This window comes from Colius striatus, chromosome Z (genome assembly GCF_028858725.1).
Source record: "Colius striatus isolate bColStr4 chromosome Z, bColStr4.1.hap1, whole genome shotgun sequence".
Taxonomy (NCBI): Eukaryota; Metazoa; Chordata; class Aves; order Coliiformes; family Coliidae; genus Colius; species Colius striatus.
Genome location: NC_084790.1, coordinates 28,569,748 through 28,596,391, shown reverse-complemented (window position 1 = coordinate 28,596,391; position 26,644 = coordinate 28,569,748). Strand labels below are relative to the sequence as shown.

The 26,644-nt window shown below is 39.6% G+C and overlaps 1 protein-coding gene across 5 annotated transcripts in view; it reads right to left on the bottom strand.

The window, feature by feature from the left end:
• EPB41L4A (erythrocyte membrane protein band 4.1 like 4A) overlaps positions 1-26,644 on the bottom strand; it is a 134,410-nt gene that overhangs the window by 4,926 nt on the left and 102,840 nt on the right. For 2 of the 5 annotated variants that reach the window (XM_062019415.1, XM_062019419.1), the window contains 9 exons: positions 23,564-23,647; positions 21,283-21,396; positions 19,483-19,530; positions 16,535-16,612; positions 8,824-8,943; positions 3,116-3,163; positions 2,427-2,495; positions 1,439-1,549; positions 513-594 (listed from right to left, as the gene is read on the bottom strand). In XM_062019415.1, the coding sequence (XP_061875399.1) occupies positions 513-594; positions 1,439-1,549; positions 2,427-2,495; positions 3,116-3,163; positions 8,824-8,943; positions 16,535-16,612; positions 19,483-19,530; positions 21,283-21,396; positions 23,564-23,647 (754 nt within the window). The remainder of the gene's footprint in view (positions 1-512; positions 595-1,438; positions 1,550-2,426; positions 2,496-3,115; positions 3,164-8,823; positions 8,944-16,534; positions 16,613-19,482; positions 19,531-21,282; positions 21,397-23,563; positions 23,648-26,644) is intronic. The other 3 variants (XM_062019416.1, XM_062019417.1, XM_062019418.1) reach the window with 3 other exon arrangements.

Genomic DNA, 26,644 nt, shown 5'->3' with positions numbered 1-26,644 from the left:
GTTATGATGAAAGCTGGTGATTACATTTTAAAATACAAGTTAAAGGTATTTAAATGTCAACAATATTAAAAAACATTCAGCGTTTGAGGAAGAAAGGGGAAAAAAAAGAGTAATGCTTCAAGCTGAAGCAACAAAATTCTAAAAACACCTCCAAGAGGTGAATAAATTATAGTAGGTTGTGAATGCAACTGCATCTCAAACACACTTGCATGTTTGAAGAAATTTTGAAAGTTGATTCTCCTGTGGAGAATGGGAAACCATGTTAAGGATGCATCAAACTCTGACTGGGCAAGAGTCCTCCAGTGGTAGAAATGGTTGTTCGCAGAGGCATATGCTAGAGAACTACAAAGACTTGGAAATATAAACAAGTGTAATTATAAGCAAAATGCTGCTGAAAAAAAATTTTAGCCAGCTTGAATTCTCATTGAGTAACAAATATCTAATTCACATAAAGCACTAGACCTGTCCTCCCTCCAAAAAAGGAAAATTGCAAGTGATACACAATTACTAACCTGTTGAGTCAACTGGATGCTGGGGCCTTTTGCATCTGAAGATCGTGTAACAGGCAGTGGAGGCACCAGATCAGTTTTCACACTGGAATTATGATATTACAAAATGCATATTGCTATAATGAACTGAAACTGTGCAGAGGAAAAACAATCAGCTTTGAAAAGCAAAATCCAAAAATCTGATCACCTGACTTCAGACTTGTGAAAGCTATCACACTGATACTTAGCAGTCAGTGGGCACCTTCAGCACATAGGCCATCCCATCCCTTCTCAAAGAGCTTGTCTCCTCTGGGCCTAGAGAGGCAGACCAGCTCCATGGTAGATGAGTGTCACCTGAAACCAGGGGTACACCATATCTCCTTCAGAGTGCCATCCAGCCAAAACAAGGGGTGTTATCATCACGGGGTGATATCATCAGGGGGCTGCTTTTGATATTTAAGGCCTTAACAAAACTGAGAACAGGACTGACACTTTTAAATTAAGTACACCCTCTACAAATCAGTCTTCTAGGAAAGACTTTGCTGAAGAAGGTTGAACTAGAGTTTCCAAGAAGCAAGTTTCATAGTTAATACAGATGATGTCTTAATTTAGGTTGAAGGTATCTGGAAAGCAACTCATGAGTTCTCATCCTGTTCTCATCTCTTAGGCAACTTCAGAACCATCCCTGAAGAGTAATACATGTTTATTTTGGCTTTTTCAGTTTTTCCCCCCTTCCAAGTGGATCAAGCAAGCCTCTGTGGCTCAGAAGAGATGATAAATGTTTTTGTACTTTTGAGTCATTTTGTTCTGAAGACCTACTATTCAGAGGGTTGTCTGAACCCTGTGTCAGCAGCCAACCACATTTATGCCACTACTAATCTAGCCATGTTCTACAAACAGCTTTTGGGTGAGATTAAATCAGACCATTGCTAATAACCACATTTACATACTTCACTTCAGACAGGACAGATCTTTCCCCATCAGAACATTGGGACCGCCGATACTGACGGTAGCTTCGAGGGGAATGCGAATGCCTAATGCGGATCGGGTCACCTTGAGTCCTAAGAGAGAGAAAAAATTCACAATGGTAGGTTAGTAAATGAGATCTTTGGCACAAAAACATCAATTCAACTGCAGACTGAGAGATCCTTCCATTTTTTATTGATGTATAACTGACAGCTTCTTTTACTGGCTGAATTTAAAAGCCTGATGGTTTTCTTACAAGTCTGTACTTGGAATTCAATGCTTTAAAAGTGCAAAGGTCATAAACTGGCATGCCGATATTTGAGAAGGAAACTGTTTAATAAAGAATGCATTAATAGATGCAGCTTTATCATCAGCCTTTTCTGTTTAGTGATGTTGTGGAAGTACATTGTAATGCAACAGAGATCCAATTTCTGCCACATGCAGCCGCCTGCATTGACATATGGCATCCCAAATGGGTAATTATCCAGAGAAATAGATGTCAGTTCTTAAGGAAATAGCTATGCCCTAGCAGCTGCCCACGACAAGTAAGGAAAAGGGCTGAACAAGTAATGGTGCCTTGGATGATTGGAATAAAAATTTTAAAGGAAGCAGAAGTTTAGCAAATAAATGGATTTATTTGTTTGCATTCACTTCACTGACTCTGTAGCATATGATATAAAACAGATTGATGGATGGCACAGAGAGACACACAGAACACACAGTCATCCAGCAGGTCACAAGTGCATCAGAGAGACAGGGAGAGATCTTTTTTTTTAATATACTTTGAAAAACGAAAATACTAGCTTTTAAAACTATCATGTATCCTCACCCAACCCACCCTAGATGAACACTTGGAGTAGGCAGAAGCTTAGAGATCACATGTAAACTCACTTCTACTTCAGTATGACAGAGTTCATGGTAAAAAATAGTGGGCTTTTATATTCACAAAGGAAAATCCTGACATAAACTCACTCTATTTTAGTGTACGGAATTTCTTTCAATTGCTCCTCAGACAAGCCAGATGGATCCACAAGCTCCTTCCTAGAAATGATTAGGCAAAGGGAAAAATGTAACAGTAGCTACCAGTGGCCAAAAAAAAAAAAATCTTATTTTTATTATATTAGGCTAAAAAGATTTCCTGAAACAATCTGTTCTCAGCCTGAAGCTATTTTGACATAAAAATACAAAACCTATTACAAAATGTGTCAAACTTCACCTTGATTGCTTCAACTGCGAGTCACATCCTGTTCCCTCTTTCTCTTACACCCCTGCAAATCTGATCTTGTTGCTTCACAGCACGTATCAACATTACATACACTGAACATCAAATTTGCTTTGGAACAGCTATTTGTCTTCTTAACTTGGTAGTTCTACAGGATATGGGGCCTCATCCTAAAGGTATCAGTATTACAAATAAGAATATTGTGGACGCCACAGAGGAACAAATCTCTGCAATGCTGCATTCTTCTTTAATAATTCATCTGCATAAAATGGTCATCGGTATTCAGTGCATTCGTGACCTGCAGTGTGTTTTACACACAGCAGGTCATTAACACCCACATATTTTACTGCAGAACATAATCCACAGTGCAGGGGATGTGAATTAACTACATTAGAGGCAAACCAAGCAGTCACTTGGACACTACAAGGACTGTACTTACTGAATATGTTTCCACAGTTCCTCTTTAGCTTGTACATCTGGGCTTCTCCTAAAAATACCAACAAAGACAACAAAAGCAGAACCATGAAAACTACTGTCTGTTGTTGCTGTTCAAATAACTTTTAACAGCAGAGACCCTGCACAGAAATCATGTTAAATGAAATTCACTAGTCACTTCAATTGGAAGGTTTGTTCTCTCTCACTTTATTTCAACTGAAAAGTAATTTATTGAATGACAAGCTCTCAGTGACAATTTCTGTTCCACTAGCCTTCAGGAAAAATATGCCTAAAATACAAATAACAGCAGAACTTCACAAGTCAAATCAGTTCCCATCTACTGCCACTTCTTATCCAGTGGACAACAATGTGTTTTTGGAGTAATACTTTTGTAAAATGCCCTCAGAAAATCCCTATGGCCCACAGAGAGCCCTTTGTGGGCAGGAAGGAGGACAGGCTATGCCAGGCTGGCATACCAGTAATCCCTGGCTATTCCCAGTGAGCACCAGTAAAGAAGACTCATTCCTCAGCTGTGATCACAGTATAGCCTCCTGCTTTCTGGTCACTTCCAAGAAGGGTTTCTGCTCACTTCATATACCTTTGTGATGTTCAGGACAAAAAAAACAACAACAGCCAAACCAAACCAGGAACCACACATACGCACACACACAAACATTTTTAGCAATTATTCACGAAGAGAGCACTTGGACAAAATTGTAATTTCCCTGTGGCAGACATAAAGCTGTAGTACAGCAGGCCTGAATGGCAAGCCTCACAGTTTTCACTGAGTTCAAGAAGATACTGTCTCCAAACCAGACCTCTGTCTATTTTTATTTTTCTCGTTTTATTGCAGGGTTAGTGCAAAACGACTGCTGTTGCTGAAATTGCACCTATATTTCACCAAAACCCATGCAAAGTAGTAGATTAAATAAGCATTTTACACAGTGGCAGGGACTATATTTGCATGGAGAGATCAGGTATCAATTTTCATTGGGACTATAAACACAGTGTTGACAGCTGGACTGTTCCACACTATCTAAGATGTGAGGGATGCAACTTCCAGACATACTCAACATACATAAATGCTCCCACTGAGGCCAGTTTCTCAAAATTAAGTTTTACATCATCTGAACATACAGCTTCTTTGGTTTATGTGGGTTTTTTTCCTTAAACAAAAGGGCCTATCATATTCAGAGATGGTTTTGGAGTGATACAATGCAGACTTAAATGAAGAACAAGGGGGGTAGCAAGAGTTATGCATTTTAGCATCTGATAAATCATCTCTCCCTTTCCCAGTGACAGAGCTGTATCAGAAATAATTCCAAACTGCTTTCTAATACTGAGAGTTTCACTGCCTTCTTATTTCACTGTTACTGTGTTTGGCTCCTACCCAGACTTCAGCCTAGCAATAATGTTCAGAGGTATCTATATTGCAGTAAATGTCTCAGAGCTGGTGTAAGGCAGATTATTTAGGAATAGCAATGTTTTGGGTGGTTTGGGGTTTTTTTAGATTTTACAAGTGGAGTTGTAGCAGGAGAGAGATATTAATTTACTGCTTTATAAATATCAGAGGGAGAGATAAGGCTGAGAAACAACCTTACATTTGTGAGTGGGACGAACATGAACTAACCCATAACCTTCTCAGGTTCCAAGGTGGCAATTGATAACTTTCCAGGCAGCCTGAGGCAGTCACCCTAGACAACTGTTGTCCTGGACAGGCCACTCTGCTCTGTTTGACTGCTCATGATGGCAACAGCTACAACCAGACAAGCTTGCAGTCTGATTCTTCTAAGCAGTCTGATTCTTCTAAGTAGTCTGAGCTTTTTGTGGCATTGTGTGCTTGTGTTTTTTTTACAAAGCATTTGATTCTCTCTCCTCTTCACTTATCTCTCCTTCTCTATTCTTGCACTTATTTCTTCTTACATCTGTCAGTGCTGGTTTTTAACTCCCTGATGCAGTAGTTTGGATGAAAAACAGCCTTTTTCATCTCTCACTTTTGAATTGATTTCTCCTTCCATTAAACCCCCTGCTCACAAAATAGCAGCTGCAGACCCTGCATTCACCCTGGGGCTGGGAAGACAGGCATCCTCTTCTGGCTGAATAATCAGGCAGTGGGGAATGAAAAAGCTCCCTGAAAAAAACCTGCCAGCTTATCCAGGGAGGCTTTGTAATGCTTACAAGCCCTAGTTTGCCTGAGGAAGGAAAGCCTCAAGGCTGCTCTGGACATCAGGATTGGCCACAAAGCAGGGTATTGTGCACACCACTGACCCATCTGATCAGCTCATGGCTTTTACTTATTCATGAAAATACATCGGGTCAGGATGTGCCCTTCAGTCTTGCATAGCACAATACATCATGTGAACCCCATCTACAGTAAGAAACAATAATTTATGTGGCAGCATGGAGAGAGAGTGGTTAAATAAGAAGTCACCTTAATTTCTCCATTTTCTAGGAACTCGGACTCTTGCTTTCTGAGGCCAACTCCAGACATTTGAGTCTGTCATGTCTGCCATTCTCCCTCCTTCCACCCCTGCAACTACACTAATAAGGAAGCCACTGCTGTAAAATACAGGTTTAACAATACAGTATCCCATGAAATAAAATTCAATTCAATTTCCTTCAAAAAGAAGGAAAAGGGCATGATTCCTCAGAGCAAACTGAAAATTCCCATCTTGACATTATTTGTTTTCCTTCTGTTTAAAAGGTGTTAACATACTGGGATAACTGCATAGCATTTATTCCAGTTAACTCCCTACAAAAGAACATCCAGAAATGTGATACAGATAAAGTATCTTAATAAAAGTATTCTCCTTCCAAAGGCCTGTTCCTTCTTCCTTTGAAAGCAAACCAAAGAAAAGCATACAAAAAGAAAGGTCTTGTTAAAGTGAAATGTAGGTATTGCATACACTGCATAGGAAATTCATACTTGTGTACTTCTTAACAGCCCAGAACAAAACAGTTCTTCTATTAAATCTTTGTAGTCAGATCACAATCTCTCCTTCACTTTGTTTCCATTTTTTTTTTATTATTAATTACTCTAGAACTCACAGTTTTGACATATAATGTATACTCAGATTGTCCTTTTGCAGTATATGAATCAATAGCTCTGGACAATTTGTACATTAGATTCTCTTACGCACAGGAAGCCTAACGGGAATTTCCATTAAATGATGAGTGTCCATGGGAGTTTTTGCTTATTTTTATTTTGTTTTCACAAGCTCAAACAACTCCATATATTAATAAGGTCTGCATTATTTTTTGTGTCTGCATCTGCACCCTTACTAATATTTCAGCTTGAGTCAGAAAGGGTAATTCTAAATAACCATGGAATTTTAATGGCCATTCTTCTGAATTAAAAAAGCCCTTTGGCTACACAGATGTTTTACATGAACTCTTGAAAATAAACCCTGTAGAACTAGAATTGGGAGCTCCCTCTATTTGCTGATTGCTTTAGGAGAAAGAAAGGTCAAATTCTTGTCAAATATTTTTATTCCTGAGACCCGGGAGACACCACCTCACCACTACCACCAATTAATATTAGTCATTATCAAAGAAATTAAATGCACTGTGCCAGGTACAGTAAAAAATATGTCTGTCATTATTTCACACTTTTGAAGCAAACTTCTAGTTAAGCTGATTGCAATAAGGAACTTAATGTGAAAGATTTTTCTGTACTATTAAAATGAAAGGTTTGTATCAAGTGTTAAACAAACTAATGGAAATTACTGTACCACCAGATTTAAAACCAAAGCCAATCAGACCCTACACCTCAGGGAATCATGTCTCCTTTCCCTCTGATCTCTGCCCAGTCATGTCAGCAAACAACAGCCAACCTAAATTACATAACTGCTTTTATAACCTACTGCTACTTCACAGTTCAAAGCCTTTTACTAGATTTTCTTTTAAAGCACTTTGAAATGAATTGTCATTTTCCTTTTTCTAGTTCCTACTTGCATATATTAAGGATCTCTGCCATACTTGAGATGTTGTTTTGGTTTGTTTTAAACTGAAGAGTAAGACAAAAAAGAGGAATATTTTCACCACTAACACAATACGAAAAAAAATGAGAAATCATTGAAAATCTTAAGGTTTTCCTCATTTCTTTGCTATCTCCAAGACTCTTCCTGGTTAAGTAGGATGCTACACATTTAAGTTTTTTGGTAACAGTAGTTTAAACAAAATATAACTCGGCATATCACTGTGCTGGAAAATAAACCCCTTTTTGCAAGTTAAGCCAGCCACAAGAGGGAGCCCGTGCTGCCAGAGCAAGGAAATTGACTCAGCCTACGGGGAAAAAAGAAAAGTTGCCTATAAATTTAACTGTTACTAACTGAGTACATTTTCTAGTCTGCAGGTTTTTTTGTATGCAGTAAAAAAAAAGTAAATTAAACTTAAACAGCGATATTTCTTGGATTCTACACAAGTGAGCTTTAATATGCTTGATTTTGAGTAATATATCATTGTACAATTACACCTCATAGCTTTTGACTTTTTTGCAGCTGAAAGTGAACAAGGCTGTACAAAGCCAGTTAAAGTAGAAATTCCAACATTTGGAATTTTAATGGCAAATTCTAATTCTCATAAAAGAATGAAACCTATACACTAGGAAACCAGAGATAGAGATGAGTTCTGGCAGCACAGGCAACAGAAAGCAGAACTCAAGTGAAAACTTCAGTGTGGATCACCACTTCAGTCAGTATGAATGAAACAAACATTTCAGGCAATACACAGTTTTTCCTGGTAAACTTTAACAAGAAATATAAATTTAAGAAAAGGCATTAATGGGAAGTACCTATAAAAGTATGTAACAGAGGTCACACTTTACACCATCAGCATCAAGGCTGGCAATTCATCCATGTTAGTCATGCAGTACAAGTGAGGATATAGTTTCAAAGACTGCTCTCTCTCATCTTCTCCCAGTGCCTCATAGCTGCTCTTCCAGTACTCTCCAACAACCCCAGCCCTGCCATACCTTGCCCTGTCTTGCTCTGCTCTGCCTTGCCTGCCAGGCATGCAAATGCTGGTGCTGCCTTGGATGGCTGCTTGGACAGCAGATTAGGCTGGACACAAACATGACACAAAATAGTGTTTCAATACCACAAAAAGATGCCATTAGAAGAAAAACATAGACAAACTGACATTTTCATTAGTTTGAGAAAATTAACTTTAGAAGCTGACAACTTCATCACATCAAAATTGGCTGTCAGCAGGAATGGCACTGCCTGGCAGTGTGGCTCCATCATGGAAATCCTGACATCAGGATGCAATAAATACCTGACTGCTGCTTGACAATGGTAATTTGACATGGACATAGCAGTAGCTGATCTCATCTGTAGCAATACCACAGACTTTATACTATGAAACAAGAGAGCATACATTTCACAAAAATGCGTACACCTACCACAGAAATCTGAATGTTTTCACAGACTTGCTGCCCGGAAGAGGAGAATCACTGTCCTCGTTACAGAACTAATATTCATTGAGCCCCAAAACCATCCAGGACTCCACCCAGAGTGATGGTGAGAGTTCCTGACCAGCTTTGTTCCAAATCCCTTCCTCTATTATTTGTGCCCTGAAATTCAAATAACTAATCAAAGTGAAAATCTTTGTTTCTCGGAAGCCAAGAGCCACCATCACTGGAGACACTCTTCCTGCTTTTTAACATGCTACAGCCGCCTTAATATCACAGCCAAGAGAACGTGGGCTACATACGATCGAGATCTGTGCCTGGATCGACGGTAGTTTGGATCTGCTTGGTTCTTCTCTTTTTGACGCCGTAACACAGCTTCCCACTGAGGAGCTGAGTCAACCATGTCATTCTCTTGCCGTAATCTGCAAAAGAAACACCTGGAGTTTAGTCTGAAGTGTCTGGTGCAAAATGCTTTGAGATGCAGAATGCATTGAGAAGCAATGGGGTGGGGTTTTCCCCACAAAAAATACAGCTCCTGCAATGCAACACTTTTTCATCTTGCTGAATTTTAATTAACTTCCCCAAACTACATTTAAATGTAAGAATCCCTATCAAAGAAAACTCCCTGATTTGTTGTTTAGAAATAGTGCAAGTAAAAAATGAAATGGCCCAGTCCTTTAAGAACAGGTCCGGAACTTGAAGTCATCTTCCTAGCCCAAGCCAAACATCTAGATTTTTTTTTTTGCTGTTTAAATATTCCATTTCACCTCACCTACAGCAAGTCTAAGCCTCACATCAGGATCTTAATAAAAACTGGGAAGACTGACAGGTAAAACAAATAAACAATCCAACAGTGATATAGGGATATACCAGAGACACGGCTGATAAGAAATGAAAATCATGTTGTTGTTGCTCTTCACTATGTGTGTACATTTCTCCTTGAGTCTGAATTGTATCAGGCTAAACTGGCTATACAGGCTGCTGCTTTTCCTTTAATCAGATTTTCGCTCACATGCATAATGCATTTTGAGCTGGATTCCCAGCTACTGCAAATGGCCACAACTCTACCAAATGGTACTGAGCATTTGGAGAAGACTGCAATATGAGGTTTTGATTTCTAAGCCAGCCTTTTTAAACCTCTAATCTGCTGACAGGCATTAACATAAACTTCTACCTAAGGATTTAGTGAGAGACTCACACAGCAACAAGTAATGAATTGTGATTTTCATCCTGAATAATCCAGTCAAATAATTGCTGGAGACAATAATCATCCCAAATGGTATAAACACAATCAACTGCCTCCCACATATGGTAGTCGCTTGCTCAAAAGGAAGACATGCAGCTGCTAGATCAGCACTGCTGTCATGTGTCATGTCTAACCATTTGCCAGTACCTTGCCCCATCTCTCTCAACTCCTAACAGGTCAAGTAGACAGCTGTGCTCTGGAGGAATCATTCAGATGCTTTCCATAAAATAACCAAGAGCTAATCATTCCTCTCAGGAAACTCATACAATGAACCAGAGTATAAAGTCTGTACTCTGGCATAGACCACATGAGATCCTGCACCTCTGTGTCTGAAGTAACACTTCCACATAGACCACAAATGACCTCTTGTTAAGGGAGTAAACATACTTCTGCTGTGGTCTGCTCTACTACACTAGTAGATTAGCATCTACTGCTGCATGGCCAGCACAGACCTTATCAATGTCAGGAGGCTGGGGCACTCCTTTCTTCTGTTGTAGCTAGTCACAGGACAAGGGGTAATGGGATGAAGCTGGAACACAAAAAGTTCCATTTAAACAAAAGAAAAAACTATTTCACTGTGAGGGTGAGGGAGCCCTGGAGGCTGCCCAGGGACGGTGTGGAGGCTCCTTCCTTGGAAGTCTTCAAAATCCTCCTGAACGTGTTCCTGTGGACCTGCTTGAGCAGGGGAGTTGGACTAGATGATCTCTAAAGGTTCCATCCAACCCCTACTATTCTATGATTCTGTATATTAATTTTTCCCCAAGTACTTCACATTTCTACTGTCTCCTTTCTTGCTGTGACATATAACAGTATTTGTAACTGTTATTTCTTTAAGTAAAACCTAAATATGCAAAGTGTCATGGCAGCCATTAAAATAGTGTCAGCACACTCAAGGTACCATAGCAGAACTCTACTAGATGGAGATACAAATAAATAAGGCATTCATTTTGAAGGTACAAAGAAAGGTGCTATGTTCATATTTAACAATGTGAAAGATGTAAAGGATAACCAAGTTAACATAGCCTCTACATACAATAAATTGTTGAGATGCGATTATCAAATTGTAACAATTTGGGGGCAAAATGTAGCTCCTTGGCAACAGAGATAACAAAAAAACCCCTCAAAAAACAAACACCAACCCTTCCCCCAAAAGTGAAAAGAAAGTTAATTCAAAACATAAATTTCTATTTAAAGACACTTTTGACAAAGAAGAGTTGCCTCTGTACTCCATCACAGCTTTCCTTTTACTCTTTTCACTTTTGCTCCCTCCCACAAGGGACCAAGTTGATTTATGCCTTATAGAAAAAAAACCTAAAAACAAAACCCTGTTTACTGTCATATGAAATACACGCAGTTGAGACTAACAGGTATCATGGTGACAAATTAGACATTGTTTGCAGGAAGACTTGGTATCACTCATCTGTTGACTTTGAGATATTTTTTCCCCCTTTCAGGTGATATGACAGCAAGCTATGCTTACGCAATGCTAAATTCTCTCAAGGGAAGTAACTCTGAATATTTGATTCTTGAAACCCCATTTTAAATATCTGAATGTAAAGTTATTGCTTAGCTACCATGTACAAAAATGTGGGGACCATTTGGAGATGTGAAGGCTGAAAGCTGCCTTGGCTGCAGAGACCATGAGATGATGGAATTCAGGACCCTGAGAAGAAGGCAAAGACCATGATCATAACCCCACATTTGAGAACAATAGACTCTGACCTATTCAATGACCTCCTTGGAGAAGTCCACTGGGATAAAGTTCTAAAGGAAAAGGTTCCATGGTTCACATTCAAGGATCACATCCTCCAAGCTCAAGAAAGTCCATTCCAGCAAGTAGGAAGTCAGACAAAAATGCCAGGAGGCCTTCATGGATAAAAAAGGAGCTCCTCGCAAAACTTAAACACAAAAAACTTAAACAGAATTCAACTGAAAAAAGAAGCAACTACAAGTTGTTTACCGTTACTTCAATTTTCAGAAAGGCCATGGAGCTGCTAATTCTGGAATCCATTTCCAGGCACATGAAGAACAAGAAAGTAACCAGGAGTACTCTGCATGGATTTACCAAGGGGAAGTCATGCTTTATCAACTTGAGAAACTTTGTTCATAGACAAAGGGAGACCAGTGGATGTTGTGTACCTGGACATCAGGAAAAAAAATACAAAAGTTGTTAAGCATGAGCTCCAGAAGCAGACAGTGAGATACAATGAAAACTGGCTGAATGGCCAGACAGAGAGGATGGTGATCACTGGCACAAAGTCTGTCTGAAGTCCAGTAACTGGCAGTGTGCCTCGGGGGTCCTGTTTAACAACTTCATTAGTGAGATGGACCATGGGTCAGAATGCACCCTAAGTGAGTTTGCCGATGACACCAAACTGGGAAGATGACACCAGAGAGTTGTGTTACCATGCAGAGACATGATGACAGGCAGGAGAAATGGGCCAACAGGAATCTTTGAGAATTCAACAAGGGGAAATGCAGAAAAAGACCTAGGCATCCTAAATGCACACTAAATTTAACATGAGCCAGCAACATGACCTTGCAGCAAAGAAGCTAAATGGTGTCTTGTGCTGCATTAGGCAAATTATTGCCAACAGACCGAGGAAGAAGATCCTTCCCCTCTGCTCAGCACACCTAGAATGCTGGTTCCAGTTCTGGGCTCCTCAGTACAAGACAGACTTGAACACATTGGAAAGAGTCCAGCAAATGGCCACTAAGATGATGGACTGGAGCAGTTCTCTTACGAGGAAAGGTTGAGAGAGCTGTGCCTGTTCAGCCTGGAGAAGAAAAGGCAGGAGGACCTCATCAGTGTATATTAATACATGCAGGGAGGGTGTCAACAGGACAAAGCCAAGGTATTTTCAGTGGTGCCCAGCGACAGGACCAGAGGCAGTGGGCACAGAATTCTCTTCTGAAGAAACACTTCTACACTGTGAAGGTGAACAAGCATTGGCACAGGTTGCCCAGAGATGTGGTGGCCATATGGCAAGAGTTCTGAGCAACTGGCTCTAAGTAGCCTTGTTTGAGCAGGAAGGTTTGAGTAGTTAACCTCTAGAAGACTCTGTCAACCTCAACCATTCTGTCATTTTATCAGATGGATCTTCTAAGTGTAGTCAAGTAGAAGACTATACTCCAGTACAGATTGTCTACTAGTTTAATATATTTTTATCTATGTTATAAATTTTGACCAGAAAAAAAGCAAATATGTTTCTTCTATGACTGAAATATCTCATCATAGTTTTCTCCTCAAACATCCATATGATAGAGTGAAACTCCAAAAATTGAATGACATCAAGTGAAAAATTTCTCCTTAACCTTTTTCGCATGCTGCACTTTCAGAATTCTCACCTACATTTCTGTTTTTCTCTAATAATTTGGTTTATTTCTGATAAATAGTTCATAGCAATCTCCTCATATGTGAACAATATATTCTACTCTTCTATGACCAGAAGGAGATTCTTTTGGGTAATGTGAGTATTCAATCACTTCATTTCAATAAAACAACATAACTTTCTGTCTGCTTGTGCCAGGGACCTGATTATCATACTAGGAAATAAATTAGAATTGATTGATGCAACAGGTAGAACTTGAGTAAAAGCAGTTGCAAGCCTCAATATATTGTCCCATTTAGCCCTGTTAGGGTTGGCTCAACACTGCTAACAGGAAAGCTATGCAGTGCCTGTGCCCTTTCAGTTTATTATATCCCTGCTGTCACTGCTAACAAAATGCAGAAGTTCATTATTACTGGTGGTCTTCCCACATCTCATGACAATGAACAAGTCTCAGACTTCCAGTTCATTTGGTACTTGGTTAACACTGTGTCATGGTTTGACATGACAGCCTTTTCTGGTAAGGGGGAAGGGGCTGTAAAGGTGGCTCCTGTAAGTAGTTGCTCGAAACTCTCCCCAGCTTTGAGCCAGACCCACTTCTGGGGCTGAGCCAATTAGACACCTCCACGATCACTTTTTAAGAAGAAGCTAGAAGAAGAAGCTTCTTCTTCTTCCTTTTTTGTCTTTCTCCTGTCTCTTCTTCGGCTGGTGGTGGTGCATGGAGTAGGAACAGTGAGAGAAACAACCACGCTGACTCCAGAGTCAGTAAGGAAAGAGAGGAGGAGGTGTGCTGGAGCAGAGACTCCTCTGCATTCTATGGAGAGAACTGGTGAAGCTGAGATTTATTTTCATTTCTTTAAACACCCTGCATCAGCAGTAGAGACTCATTTTGATAATGACCCCGTATCAGGGTCAGAGATTCATTTTGCTAAAGCTGGCCCCAGACCAGGGGCAGCAATTCACTTCACTGCAGACCCCGGGCCAGGGACAGTGATTTTCTTCTTTAAAACTATGGCTGGAAGAGGCTGTGTCCCGAAGGAGGGACCCTTTATCACTATGGCTGGAGCAGGCCGTGTCCCGAGGAAGGGACCCAATATCCACAGCTGTAACTGTGGGAAGGAACCTACGACAAAGCAGCTCATTAAACTTATGCCCAGAAGAGGCCTTGTCCCGAGAGTGGGACCCTGTAACTGCAGAAACTGCAACTGTGGCAAAGAATCCACGCCTGAGATATTCACCAAGGACCACGACCCTGTATTGGCAGAAGCTGCAGCTACTGGGAACAACCCACACCAGAGAAGTTCATTAAGGACTATGTTCCGGGGGAGGAACCCTGTGTTGGAGCAGGGGAAGAATGCCAGGAGTCATCCTCATCTGAGAAGAGAGAAGTGGGAGAAGCAGAGAGAAGAGCCCACCTGTGAGAGACTGACCACATCCCCCATTCCCTGCCCCCTTGAGCCATTGAGGCAGGAGGAGGTAGAAATATCCGGAACAGTGAGATGGGCATGGGAAGAAAGGAGGGATGGGGGAGGGAGATCTTGAAGTGCTGGTTGTCATTTTCTCATCATCCTACTCCCTTTTCGCTTTTATTCAGTTCTGTTTCTTGTAGAATAAACTTTCCTACTTTCCTCTCTAAGTCGAGTATTGGAGTCTGTTTTGCCCAGAACCGTAATTGGCAGCGAGCCCTCCCTGCCCTTGTCTTAATCCACAACAACCTTGCCTATCTTTTTACTCCTATTTTGCTGGGGCCTCTGCCATCCTAATGAGGGTGGGGGTGAATAGGTGCACTGAGTGAGAGACTGTCGTGGTGCTGCTGTGCTAGCTAGGCCAAACCAGGACACACTTATAAGGACTTTTTATCTGGTCTGATTTCAAGTGACCATCTAAGAGTAAGAAATGCTGCAACATTTACAGTCTTACATTTCTGAAAATGTGAAAAACAAATACAATCCACACAATTATTTTTTTCCTTTTAAGCACCCTCCTGTGAGGTGAGGAAGGGTTGGTAAAAGCTCTTTTACTCTTCAGAAAGTGATAAGCATTACTTAATCCTTCCTACAATTCCATCTTTGCATTGCAAGAAGCTCTTAAAATTATTCTTATGGTTAGTCTCTAACTTCACTTGCTTGTGGAGGTCCCTGAACAAGAAGTTCCACAGGAGGAAAAACTTGGCAAGTGTGTTCTAAGAAAAAGAGACATAGAAAGCCATTTACATACTGATCACTGAAACTAAACTTGGCATTTTATTCAAACTTCAAAGCTCACCTGGAAAGCAAATCTTCCATGCACAGATGTTATTGTTAGCCTAGTATCTCACGAGATTGTTCGCCACTTTAAGTAAACTCCAAAGAAATCTCATGGCTCAGGTGTGCTTTAGACCAGGTCCATTTGAATGTCACAATGATTTTTTAGCATCTATTTAAGTACTGAAAGTCACACTTAAAATATTATTATATTTCATACTTCTGCAGCACTGTCTAGCTTTTAATTATCTCTCAGAGCTTCCAACTATCTGAAAATCATACTACTGCCTGTGAGACAACATGAAACTATAGCAGCTTGTACAGACAGCTGCTCAGAAAATTTACCTTAAACAATTTCTCTCTTCTCCAGTGACATCTCTCTTATGCTCAGTTTAGGCAATATGAATAAATTCTATGTGCTTCTATGTGTATTTTTAATACATTTTCATAAATAAATTTCAAAAGCTGTTATCTCAAGTGCAATATAAATGTTCCAGTTTTAAGGGATAATAAATCAGTTGTTGGGCTAACTTTTTCACGTCAGTGACAAGAAAAACAGAATGTAAAAAACAAAGCTCGCTAGAATCACTTGATATTAACTACTGTTGTCCTATTAAAAGGCAACACTGCACACTTCTTGGGTTTAGGTCCACACTTCACATTTTGGAAAATGAAAATATTTCTATGACTAAATACATGCATTTAAAAAGAACATTAAGTTTTAGATCCATTAAATTTTTTTTTCTATTCACCTCAGAAGCTTATTTTCTGCTAAAAATCCTGTACTTGAAATTTCTGAGGTACCAAAGTATATGCTATGAACTGCTGGTCATTACCATTATCCACTTTTTTTGCATTAATATTTAAATATTAATATTAATATTTAAATATTCATATCTTTAAATATCTTTAAATATTTAATATCTTTTGTAAATGTGCCCTATATTTGATTTTGCAGTTCATTAATGAGTTACTCTCAAGCAACAGGACAGTGTGCATTCATTATATACACTTATAACGTGTAAATGTTTTGGCAATTATTTCTTTTCTTATTCAAAACAAAACCTTAAGCTGCCTTAGGAGGTTTGTATACATACAAAGCATGTTAAGATCCCTTCCTTCTTTCTAGCTCTGTTTCAGAAAAGTCCATCTCCATCTGTTTCTGTTTCACATCTCTAAAATATATCAAGGTCACCTGTTTCTCTTCTTCCGATGCTCTCTATTGCAATTTTCTGATTCACTGCCACTGCTGGTGTTACAGCGAGACCGTGATCTGGAGACAAGAAAAGCAACATCTCAAGATGCATTTATTAACTCGCATGAAAAGTACTGTAGTTCTAAACACGGAATGCACAACACTATGGAGGTATCATTAGGAAAATCAGAAGTAAAAGACTGTCTACACCTGAAAGTCATAGTATCTTTTTCTCATTAATTGGTTACTTAACTGCTTCAGAAGTAGTGCAGCCAGAGTGCAGTATTATCAGGTGAGTGATGTTTTCCTTTTGAATTACTGCACTGTTTGTTTTATTTTAATTGGTCTGCATTCTTTGTGCAGGTGCCACACTGAAACATTTCTTTGAGGTGTGAAACGTTTTCTCTTTAAACTGTATCAATTCTGTCTCTTCTCACATATTGTGGGACATCCAACAGAAACAATATGGTAATTCTGATTTTACAGGCAAAACTATATGCACATCAAATCTGTGGTTTTCTATTCACCTCAACCCACCTGGCTTCTAGTAAATTCACATCATTTTTCAAGTGTCAGGCAGTATGGAAAAAGCATCACTAATGCTATGATTCTGTTGATCTTTACAAACATGGAAAGGCTGAAGTGCACACGTTCTTCAGGTGTGTGTCTGTTAGCACAGCTTTGGGATGAGCTGATGCACAGCTACAAAGATGGTAAATAATGTCAGGAAAAAGAAATAAAGTGGTTACCTCTGTATCACCTCTGACAGTAAAGCTTCAAATGGTAAGGTGACATTTATGGCTCTGATTATTTATTACTGACAAAGACTGGTGGAACAGGCTGATGTTGAACTTCAACAAGAAAATGGGCATATGCTTACCTCTAGGAAAACTCCTCTCTATCTGAGACCATTAAACCCTTGACTATAACTGATCAACATCTTGGACCAGACAGATCAGCTGTCAGGGCCCAGGTCCTGGAAACCAGGACCACTACAGTACTACTGGGCCAGATCCTAAAAATGACACTCTCATCAAAACCTGGTTTGGACCAGTCTCTCTAAGACAAAAGAGACTTCCCAGAGAACAGAATAGCTACAGCATGGACCTCCCTTGACTGTCCTATCTGGTCAAAGGACATGTCACTACCCTCTATCTCTAAAACTAAGACACTGTTATAGATGTCCTCAAACATACAGCTGAGAGTCTCATGAATTTGCCCATAATACCAGTGAATTGTGGTTGGTTTTACCAAACTGCTGTGTCACTAAATGCCTCGGTCTCCTCAGAAAAGTAGAAACCTCTCTGAATTCCCAAATTTCATGGCTCATAATTAAAGGCTGCTGAGAGTTGAAGATAGACTATTTCCCAGGTAAAAATACACATTTCTGGGTGAAAGGAAGGATTTCCAGGAATGGAAATCTGATCCACCTTTTGGATACTGCACATCAAGTTACCTTGTGTTCCCCATCAGGAAAGCACTTGCTGAAAGACAGAAGTGCTGCTGAGCAGTCAGCTGAGCGGCCGCTGCTCATGCTGGCTGTCAGAATACTATCTTTCACTGAATATTAAATATCAGCTTTTACAAAACTAAGCAAGATGCCAAAAACGGAAAAAAAAAGGTGGTTTCCTAAGTCAGGTGCAAGAACACAAGAGATCATCCTGATCTCTGACACTTAAAAAGCACCTTTCATCCATTTTTCTTATGTTTTCTTGGTCCTGCAATACACTTGATATTTTGCAGGTGGTTTGTCTGTATAGTCTGACACAAGGAACAAGAAAGAAAGCATAGTCAGTTTGGCAAGAGACACAGAATAAATAGAGCCCAGGACAGGGCTTTGGGGTTGTGATGGATCTTGTATGTCAGAGGCTCATATTCTGGTGCAGTCCTTTTCTGAATGAGAGGGGCATAGCCACATTGTGAGGAAGCGAAGAAGGTCTATTCCAATAATACAGTAACAAACCTGTGCATTTGTAACGTAATACATAAGGGACAGCCTTTGGGATGCCTAAGTAAATCCTCCCAGTTTAATGTGCTTGGTATCTGCCACAGGGCTACTGCTGGCAGCTTGTAATGGTAATATTCTTCAAAAAAATAATGTTATAATAGATGAAAAGTATGTAAGCATTTTCCCTGACTTCCTGTGATTGTCCCTGAGATGTTTGTATGTCTGCCAGAGCTCCATTCCTGTGCTGAAAAAGTGAATCAGTTCCTGGGAGTGCCTCCTCTCCTTCACAAGCTTCAAGAGACTCTGATATCCAAATGCTCTGCACTGTCTCATTTTTCCAGCAACCAGGGCAGGAGCACAGTAGTGAGAAGTACAGCACAGAGCAGATATGGCACTAGAGAGCTACAGATGCAAAAATCTGTCAAAAGCTGATGTTGTTGAAGGGCGCACAAAAACCCACACCAGCATTTTATTGGAAATATGATGACTAATAAAGACTACATAGGGGGGAAAAAAAAAAGGGCAAAAAAAGTCAGCAAAAAAAGTCCAAGACAGTGAGAAGCTCGCAAGATGTTGCATATACCTCTGCACCTACCTTCTGCAGGACAATTAACCTCAAATGATAGTACACTTGCTTTTGAAACAGATTAATTACAAATGGACTGAAAAGCTAGAAAACTCTAACCAAAATCTGGATATGCAAAACCCAAAAGCTAAAACTTCTGGAACTGACTTTCAAATTGGAGACAAGTCTTTAGTAAACTTCCACAAACAGCTTCTACCATGGTGCAATAACAATGTGCAAGGCAGCTTGTCAGAATCTGTGCTGTGATGAGGCTATGCTACAGAGCATTCTAGCAAAAGATAAGAACGAAAAAATTAAATAGGAGGAACACAGCAATCCTTTTAAACATCTAAGAAAATTGAGGAGGCGCAGGAAACTAAAATATCATCAGTATCTTCACTATCATTTCATGGCTGTTACAGATTGGATATTTACCTTCTCCTTTGCTTTAAGTCTGAATCTTCACCACTGTTTTGATTTTTCCTGTGACATTTTAAGGAAATTTTAATGAAATACCATTAGATCACGACAAAAATACACAAAAAAATTCCCATCTTTAAAAAATAACAAAGTAACAAAGATTTTTTTTTCAGCATGATTTAAGACAGATCAAAAAGGGCATGTGCTTGTTTTAAACTTTTCAGGACACCTCTACAATAAGTTGTGAAGACATGATCCCATTCAAGCTGCCATTGCAAAGCCCTGACATGCAAGGTTATGAATAGTATGCTGGCCTTTAGAGTTTCCTACTGTTTCCAGCATAGCAAAGCCTGGTGTATTCCTCTGAATTCCAGTAACATAAGCATAAACAAGCCACCTATTGTTTTTAAACAGTTTAAAAAAGAAAGTGCATGCATAAACCCAAGACTCAGGAAGACTTAATTAGGTTACAATCTACCTACTATTGTCAAGTCTTCACAGTCCCACATAAAAGATAAGACTTCTAAAACATTTTGTCCTTATAGTGGCCCAAAATAAAATTTGCCATTGGCATGACCACCTGTCCACTAAGATCAGCCAAATGCAAATCCCAAATGATTAAACACTTTGCATCTCAAAAAAAATCCTACTGCATAGTGCACAAACACTGTTATTTTCTTGCTATGAGATTACTTTCCACTGCACATCTCTATTCCTCAGGAAACACACCGCTATGAACACTTACCAGGGCTGTGTGCAACAGGGTAAATCAACATAACTCTATTCACTTAGAGCTAGATTTATTTACTTTAACCCTGACATGAGGTCACTAAGCTTACACATGGGTGAGTTTCTTCTCTACACTTCTAGATGTCTAATGGCAGACCAAAGGCCTGCAGCAGATCAGAAACCTGACAAATATAAAGGCCCCACGTTGAGCTACAGTTCCTCATAGATGCAGACATGTCATCAGACACTCCTTTGCAAAAGACGAACAGGTAATCACTTCAGAGATGTCAGAAGGAGATGTATCTCCCAGGTGCTGGCTCGGAAGACAGTCTTCAAAGACTGTTATGTGTATGGCAGAGTAGCTACGCTTGCCTATATCTCGCAGCAGATCACAGCACCAGGGTACCTCAGCAATGAAAGCAGTTTCTCAGCAGGACAAAGCATCCCAGGTAACATTCAATCTCTCAAAACTGTATCACTTCAGAACTGTTCCTGTAATTTGCTTTTTGGATACGCTCCAGGACACACAGCACAGAATCTCCATTCATTTAATTTTACTTCACTAAGTTACTTAATTCAGCACATACCTATTTAAAGCAATTAAATATCTCATAGTTGTTTTTGCTGGCATCTTCTGTTATGTAAAGTAATTCACAAATGAGACTGTTGAAGACAGCTTTATGGATCATTTGTATTTCATCTTTGTTGCACTTAAAGCAAAGCAACATACTTAAAACTATTCTGTATTCGAAGCTCATTGCCAAGCAAGCTACATTCATCAATCCTTTCCTTCACCAGGGAAAAACAGATGCAGAAACCGAAGGAATGCTGCTTGTGCCAATAATGCAATTTTTCATATTTTCCCAGTACCTAGAACAGCACACAAGCAAAAAGCCTGACCAAAGCTTCCTTTCCAAAAGCAGATCTAGTGTTTCTGCCCAGGTTTTTTTTTGAAGCAGCAACTGGCCCCTAGAGTATCCCTTCTCCCAGGACTCAGCTGTGTCTCATGAGCTCTGAACTCAGAGCACGAAGGACCTTGAGCTTGCTGCTGTGAGAAGCTACCAGTAACTAACGCAGTGCTCTTACCTCCTCCGGACTGGCTGCCCAGACTCATTCTCACTGCCACCTGATGGGTTCCGCCGCCGAGAATATGGAAACTTTGGTGATTTATTGCGGTCACTGGGAGAATTATACAGTCCACTGTGTAAAAGGTGAAAAAGGAAGAGTGAACAGTTCATTTTAAAACTTCTAGGACAGTTAGGCTGGCTAACAGATTCAGCCTACAAAAATAAGACTCACACACACTTACACTTATATAAATATTCAGTTGTACATGTATGTGTGTTTGGTAGGAGAGAGATCTCTCAGCATTACACCTCCAGCTCTCTGCTGTTCATCCATACAACCCTCTCACTGTGGTGTGGTGTGTTTCAAGTGTTAGGTTATGTACTTAAGCCTGAGTGAGACTCAAGTAGTTGGCTTGTTACTGAATCAAATGTCTGTATGGATTATCCTGCCACATCCCACTACAGAAGTGTAAGGACATCTTCCAGTGGTGTAACAGAGCCTGCAACAGAGTATGTGTCACTCTAAGGTGGTCTCCTAGTATTCAACAACTTCTTGGAGGAAGGATGGTAAACTCAACTACATATTTTTCTAACATTACCTAACATTTCACAACAACTATGCAGTAAATATTATATTCTCAGCAGTTTCCAATTAAAATCCTTCTTTCTGCTTTCCTAAAGCCCGCTGGGGCCTTCAGACTGGACACATTCTTCACCTGCTTCTGTATACTGCTGATTACACCACCACTCTGCACAGTTGAAAAGTTGTCACAGTTCATCTCAGTGAGAATTATTATTACAAGCTGTCAAAGCCTCTGTGTGGCATACAGTCTGCTTAGGTGTCTACAACTACATTGTCCTTTAGAATTGATGGACTTGCAAAAACTCAGTCCTACCACTCTTTGGCTCCTGGGGGATCAAACTTCCTGCAATACTGTGAGCAGTTTTAACATTGGAGCCATAGTGTGACAAGCTGACCTTGCTTTTTCTTTAAAAGTCACAAATAAACATCTTAGCATGAGAACATTTGCACACTGCCTTGTCCTTACTCTGAATGCTCTTGATGTCTACAGAAGGAGCACAAAGGGTAAATTGTCATGGTGACCCAAAAAACACACTATCCCATAAATACAGGGCCATACTGGATTACTCTTCACACATCATCTAGTTCAGTGGCTTGTTTTGAACTGTGGCTGAGAGCAACCACCTACAGGAACAAAAAGTTGAACATGTATGACATCTCCCCAGTGCTCTCTGTCCCCAGCTAAGGGACTTATTCAGCCACTAGCTATAACTCTATCTTCAGAAGCTCCTGGGTATTTATCTTCCATCACTCACTCAGCTTCTCCCAAGAATCCACTAACTGCCAGTATTATTTTCCTTGTAAATTATTATTCCTTGTAAAGGAAGACTACAAGTCTCCTACCCACAGCGAGCCACTACTTGCTGCCTTTCTCACCTTTTTTAAACCACCTCCAACAGCTTCATCTGAAGATTGTAAGTTCATATGCTGGAAAAATATAATCCTGATCTCTTTCTCCTTTTTTGCTACTACTTTTGATTTTCCAGACCAAATCCCTTGAAATTATCTCCAGATTGAAGGAGATGAGCCTGGCCCATGTCTTTGCTCCTTGTACAGATTTCCTGCACAGTCATTCACAGCTTTGATTACCTTTTATGCCCCACTCAAAGTCTTTTCCTAAGATAAGGACATCAGAGATGCACTCACAATTCATGCAGTAAGTATGTGATCCACAAAATTAAGTAATGGCATAATACTGTTTTCTTGTTCTCCTAATAATTGCTAATTAGTTTTTTGATTGATACACAGTTGATGTTTTCATGAAGTTAGCCATCATAACTCCACAGCACCAGATGCTCTTTACACTGACTCAGTGTCACTCACCATCAAGTGACTTGCCACTCATACTTCAGGAGATTTTCTGCCAGTCTTCACAGATTCCACTCTCACTATCCTAAACAATTCAGTACCTATGCCAAACTTTATCACCTCTTTTCCAGGTCTTTGAAAAGTATACTAAATAGCAGAGGTCTCTGAACAGATCTCTCTGGAAAGCTACTGGTGACTCCCATTCACTGACAACTTCCTCCTACACTTTTCTCATTTTCAACTGACTCTTAACTGACTTTGACTATCCATAACAGGATGTACCTTCTTATATGCAATATAGATTTATTGTGACAATGTTAACACATTAGTATATCAATATCCTTCAACATATTGCAATGGATTGATATTTACCATTGTGTAATACCTGAGATATCACGCCTTGTCTTACCTCTGAGGGTCATTTTCCTCCCATGGTGCACTTGTTTTACTTCTTTGTGTTTCTGGACTGTTTTCATTTTTCATCTTTTTAAAGCTAAATAAAAGTACATTTATTCATATTTTTAATCCCATAACATAGAGATCTCATGTTGTCTCCCCATGACCTCTTAAAAACTAATCTTAAAGGTATATAGTCACTATACAGAACCACCTTGACATACAGCTACTTGCCTGCTATGTGAAAAAATGCGAATAGCTATTATGTTGAAGAATCTCTCCTATAAAGAGAGATTGTAAGGAAAAAAAACCCACAACACCACAAACTGAAAATCAGCTGTATATAAGCTCATAATTATAGCAGTACTGAGTAAGAAAAAAAGTCAATCTTGTCTCAGAATAAGTGAGAACAGACACTTAGGCAAAAAGTCAAACAACAGGGCAACTACTATGAGTTAAACATTTAATTTTCACATATGGACAATATGCTCTCATGTACTTTCCACAATATGGAGTTAACAGATTATTGAATCAGGGCCTTTATCTTCTTTTTATTCTACATAGCTCTTGATTTCTTCCATGGATTTATTTAAACACCTCTTGAACATTTTTGATTTTTTGTCATAAATCGTGCCTGGTAGCATTGCATGGCAGTATTTAATGATGGTACAAGCAATTACTTCATTTTATTTCAAAATTTCCACTTAGTCAAAACTTCCATCTGGTGTTTCTCACTAGTTCTGTGCTTACAGAAAGGAAAAAAAGCCCTATGAATTATGGTTCCCTACTAACAAACTCCACCCTATTTTTTTTTAAATACATTTTTAACAACTTTCACATCTCTTCCAAGTAAAAGAAACACAGATTATTTAATCTGTCCAAGTTGAAGCATCACCACATACCTCTGATTATCCTTATCATATTTCTCTGCTGTTTTTCCAGGTCTACAATACATTCTTTACGATGGGAACAACAAAGGCAAGACTGCTGAAAGGTCAAGTATCAGGACAGTCAAGACAGTCACATGGTTTAAGAGATATATCAGTGTTTATAACCAGTCTCTCCTTGTACATACAGGAGACTGGGGGAAAAAAAACCCAGTAGGACGTTCCAGTTCTTTTATTCTTACCATTCTCACAGTGTCAGGTTTTACAACTTCCAACCCACTAATGCTCCTAGATAGCCACACAGTGCTACTCCATATTCTGGAAGGTGGCTTCCAGCTGAAGCGTGCTTTTGCACCCATCTGGCCAATGACTACTCATACTTCTCCTGCATCATCTGTAGAGCTCACTTTCTACATGATCACACAGTTCACATGGAACAGAACTAGAGAGCCACATTGATTTCCACTAAGCTCTTTAAGAAACATTACTGACAGCAATCCATTAAAAGCATTAATATGACATCTCTTTCCAAAGTGCAACTTAAGCTTCTAAGAAAGACAGATGCTTACTGAGAGAAGGATATAAACCACAGTTCTCAGCCCAGTGTAGGAGGTGACAGATTCAGCTTTATGAAGAAATTGTGGCTACTTAACTCACTAATCCACTTTTAACCTCAGCCTTTGGTTACTACAGGTCTCTGAGTTTAATTTCCACATAATGAACAAAATGCAAAGCTACAGTAAGATAGCAGGAAAGGAAACTGAACTACACTTTATCAGGTAAATAATTTTATCAAAACTGTACCCATTAGTTATTGACTCTCATGTGCATACAATCTATTCCCAGACTTTTAAATATGTGCTTTCTACAGACTACTAGGCAAGTATCTTTCAGTCCTGTACTGCAAAATGCAATGACTTTTGCACAGTATGAACTACTTAACAATACAATGAAGACTGAACATTGAGCTTAAATAAATTTGAATAGTGTTTTCAGATCTTTAAGAGGTGAATTCACTGCATTAGATTCCTAGGTCATTACTCATTCAGAGCAGACACACACTTTACAGCTAGAGAGCTAGAGCATGGCAGCTCTTCAGATACTAGTATCTCCAGGAATGCAGTTGTAAAGGGGTCTGAGTTCATTCAAAATATTTGAAAAAGTTATTTCACATTTTATTCCTGTTGGGGGTTTTTGTAGTTTACATTGAATTTATATTACTTACTCAGAAGTGGACAAAAGTGGCCAACTATGTATCTCAAGAGTGAATGAGATCTTAAAATTACAAATCTCAGCTTGTAAGAGCTGCTGAAAGATACTTTGCAAGTATGACTAATGTGAGAATTACATAGGTTGGAGTAAACTACCAAACTGAAAGCTTCACAAAGTATGTCACACATACTAAGCCTGGCAGATTTGAAAGGTGTTTTACATGTGCAGACAGAGACACAGAAAAACAAATCAATTTCTAAACAGCACGCAAGAAAAACAACTTCCAACACTGTTTTGCTGGAAGTGACTAACACTATTTAAAACTGTGACTCAGTGAGAATCTGCCTGTGAATTGTTTGTAAACTGTCAAGGCAGGAAACTGAAGTCAGAAACCTTGACACTGCCATGTTGAGAGCCCCTTATTTTGGTTCTTGATCTACAGTCTGCATATCCGTTTCTTTTTAAGAACTCAATGCTAATAACTTATACACAGCATTTGAAGTACAAGCTGTAGCATTTAGTTCCTATCCCTTTCTCAATAAGGTCACCTCTGCACTACTTGCTTTATACGCTTCTCTCTCCTAATACATCACAGAACAAAATGGCTGGGATTGGCAGGATGTCATCTGGTCCAACCCCTCTGCTCAAGCAGAGCCACCTAGAGCCAGTTGCCTCGGGCCATTTTCAGATGACTGTTTAATCACCTCCAAGTAGGGAGATTCCATAACATCTCTGGGCAATCTGTGCCAGTGCTCTGTCACTCTCAGACTGAAAAAGTGTTCCCCGATGTTGAGCGGGAACTTCCTATGCGTGTTTGTGTCCACTTCCTCTGGTCCTGTCACGGGGCACCACAGAAAAGCACCCGGCTCCACTATCTGCAGATATTTATATGCCTTTGTATTGTTTTCTGCTCACTGGCGTAGCTTCAACACGATCAAGCGGCAAAATCACAAACCTTCCTTCAACACTTGATCTGTATTATTTTTTAAGAGCTA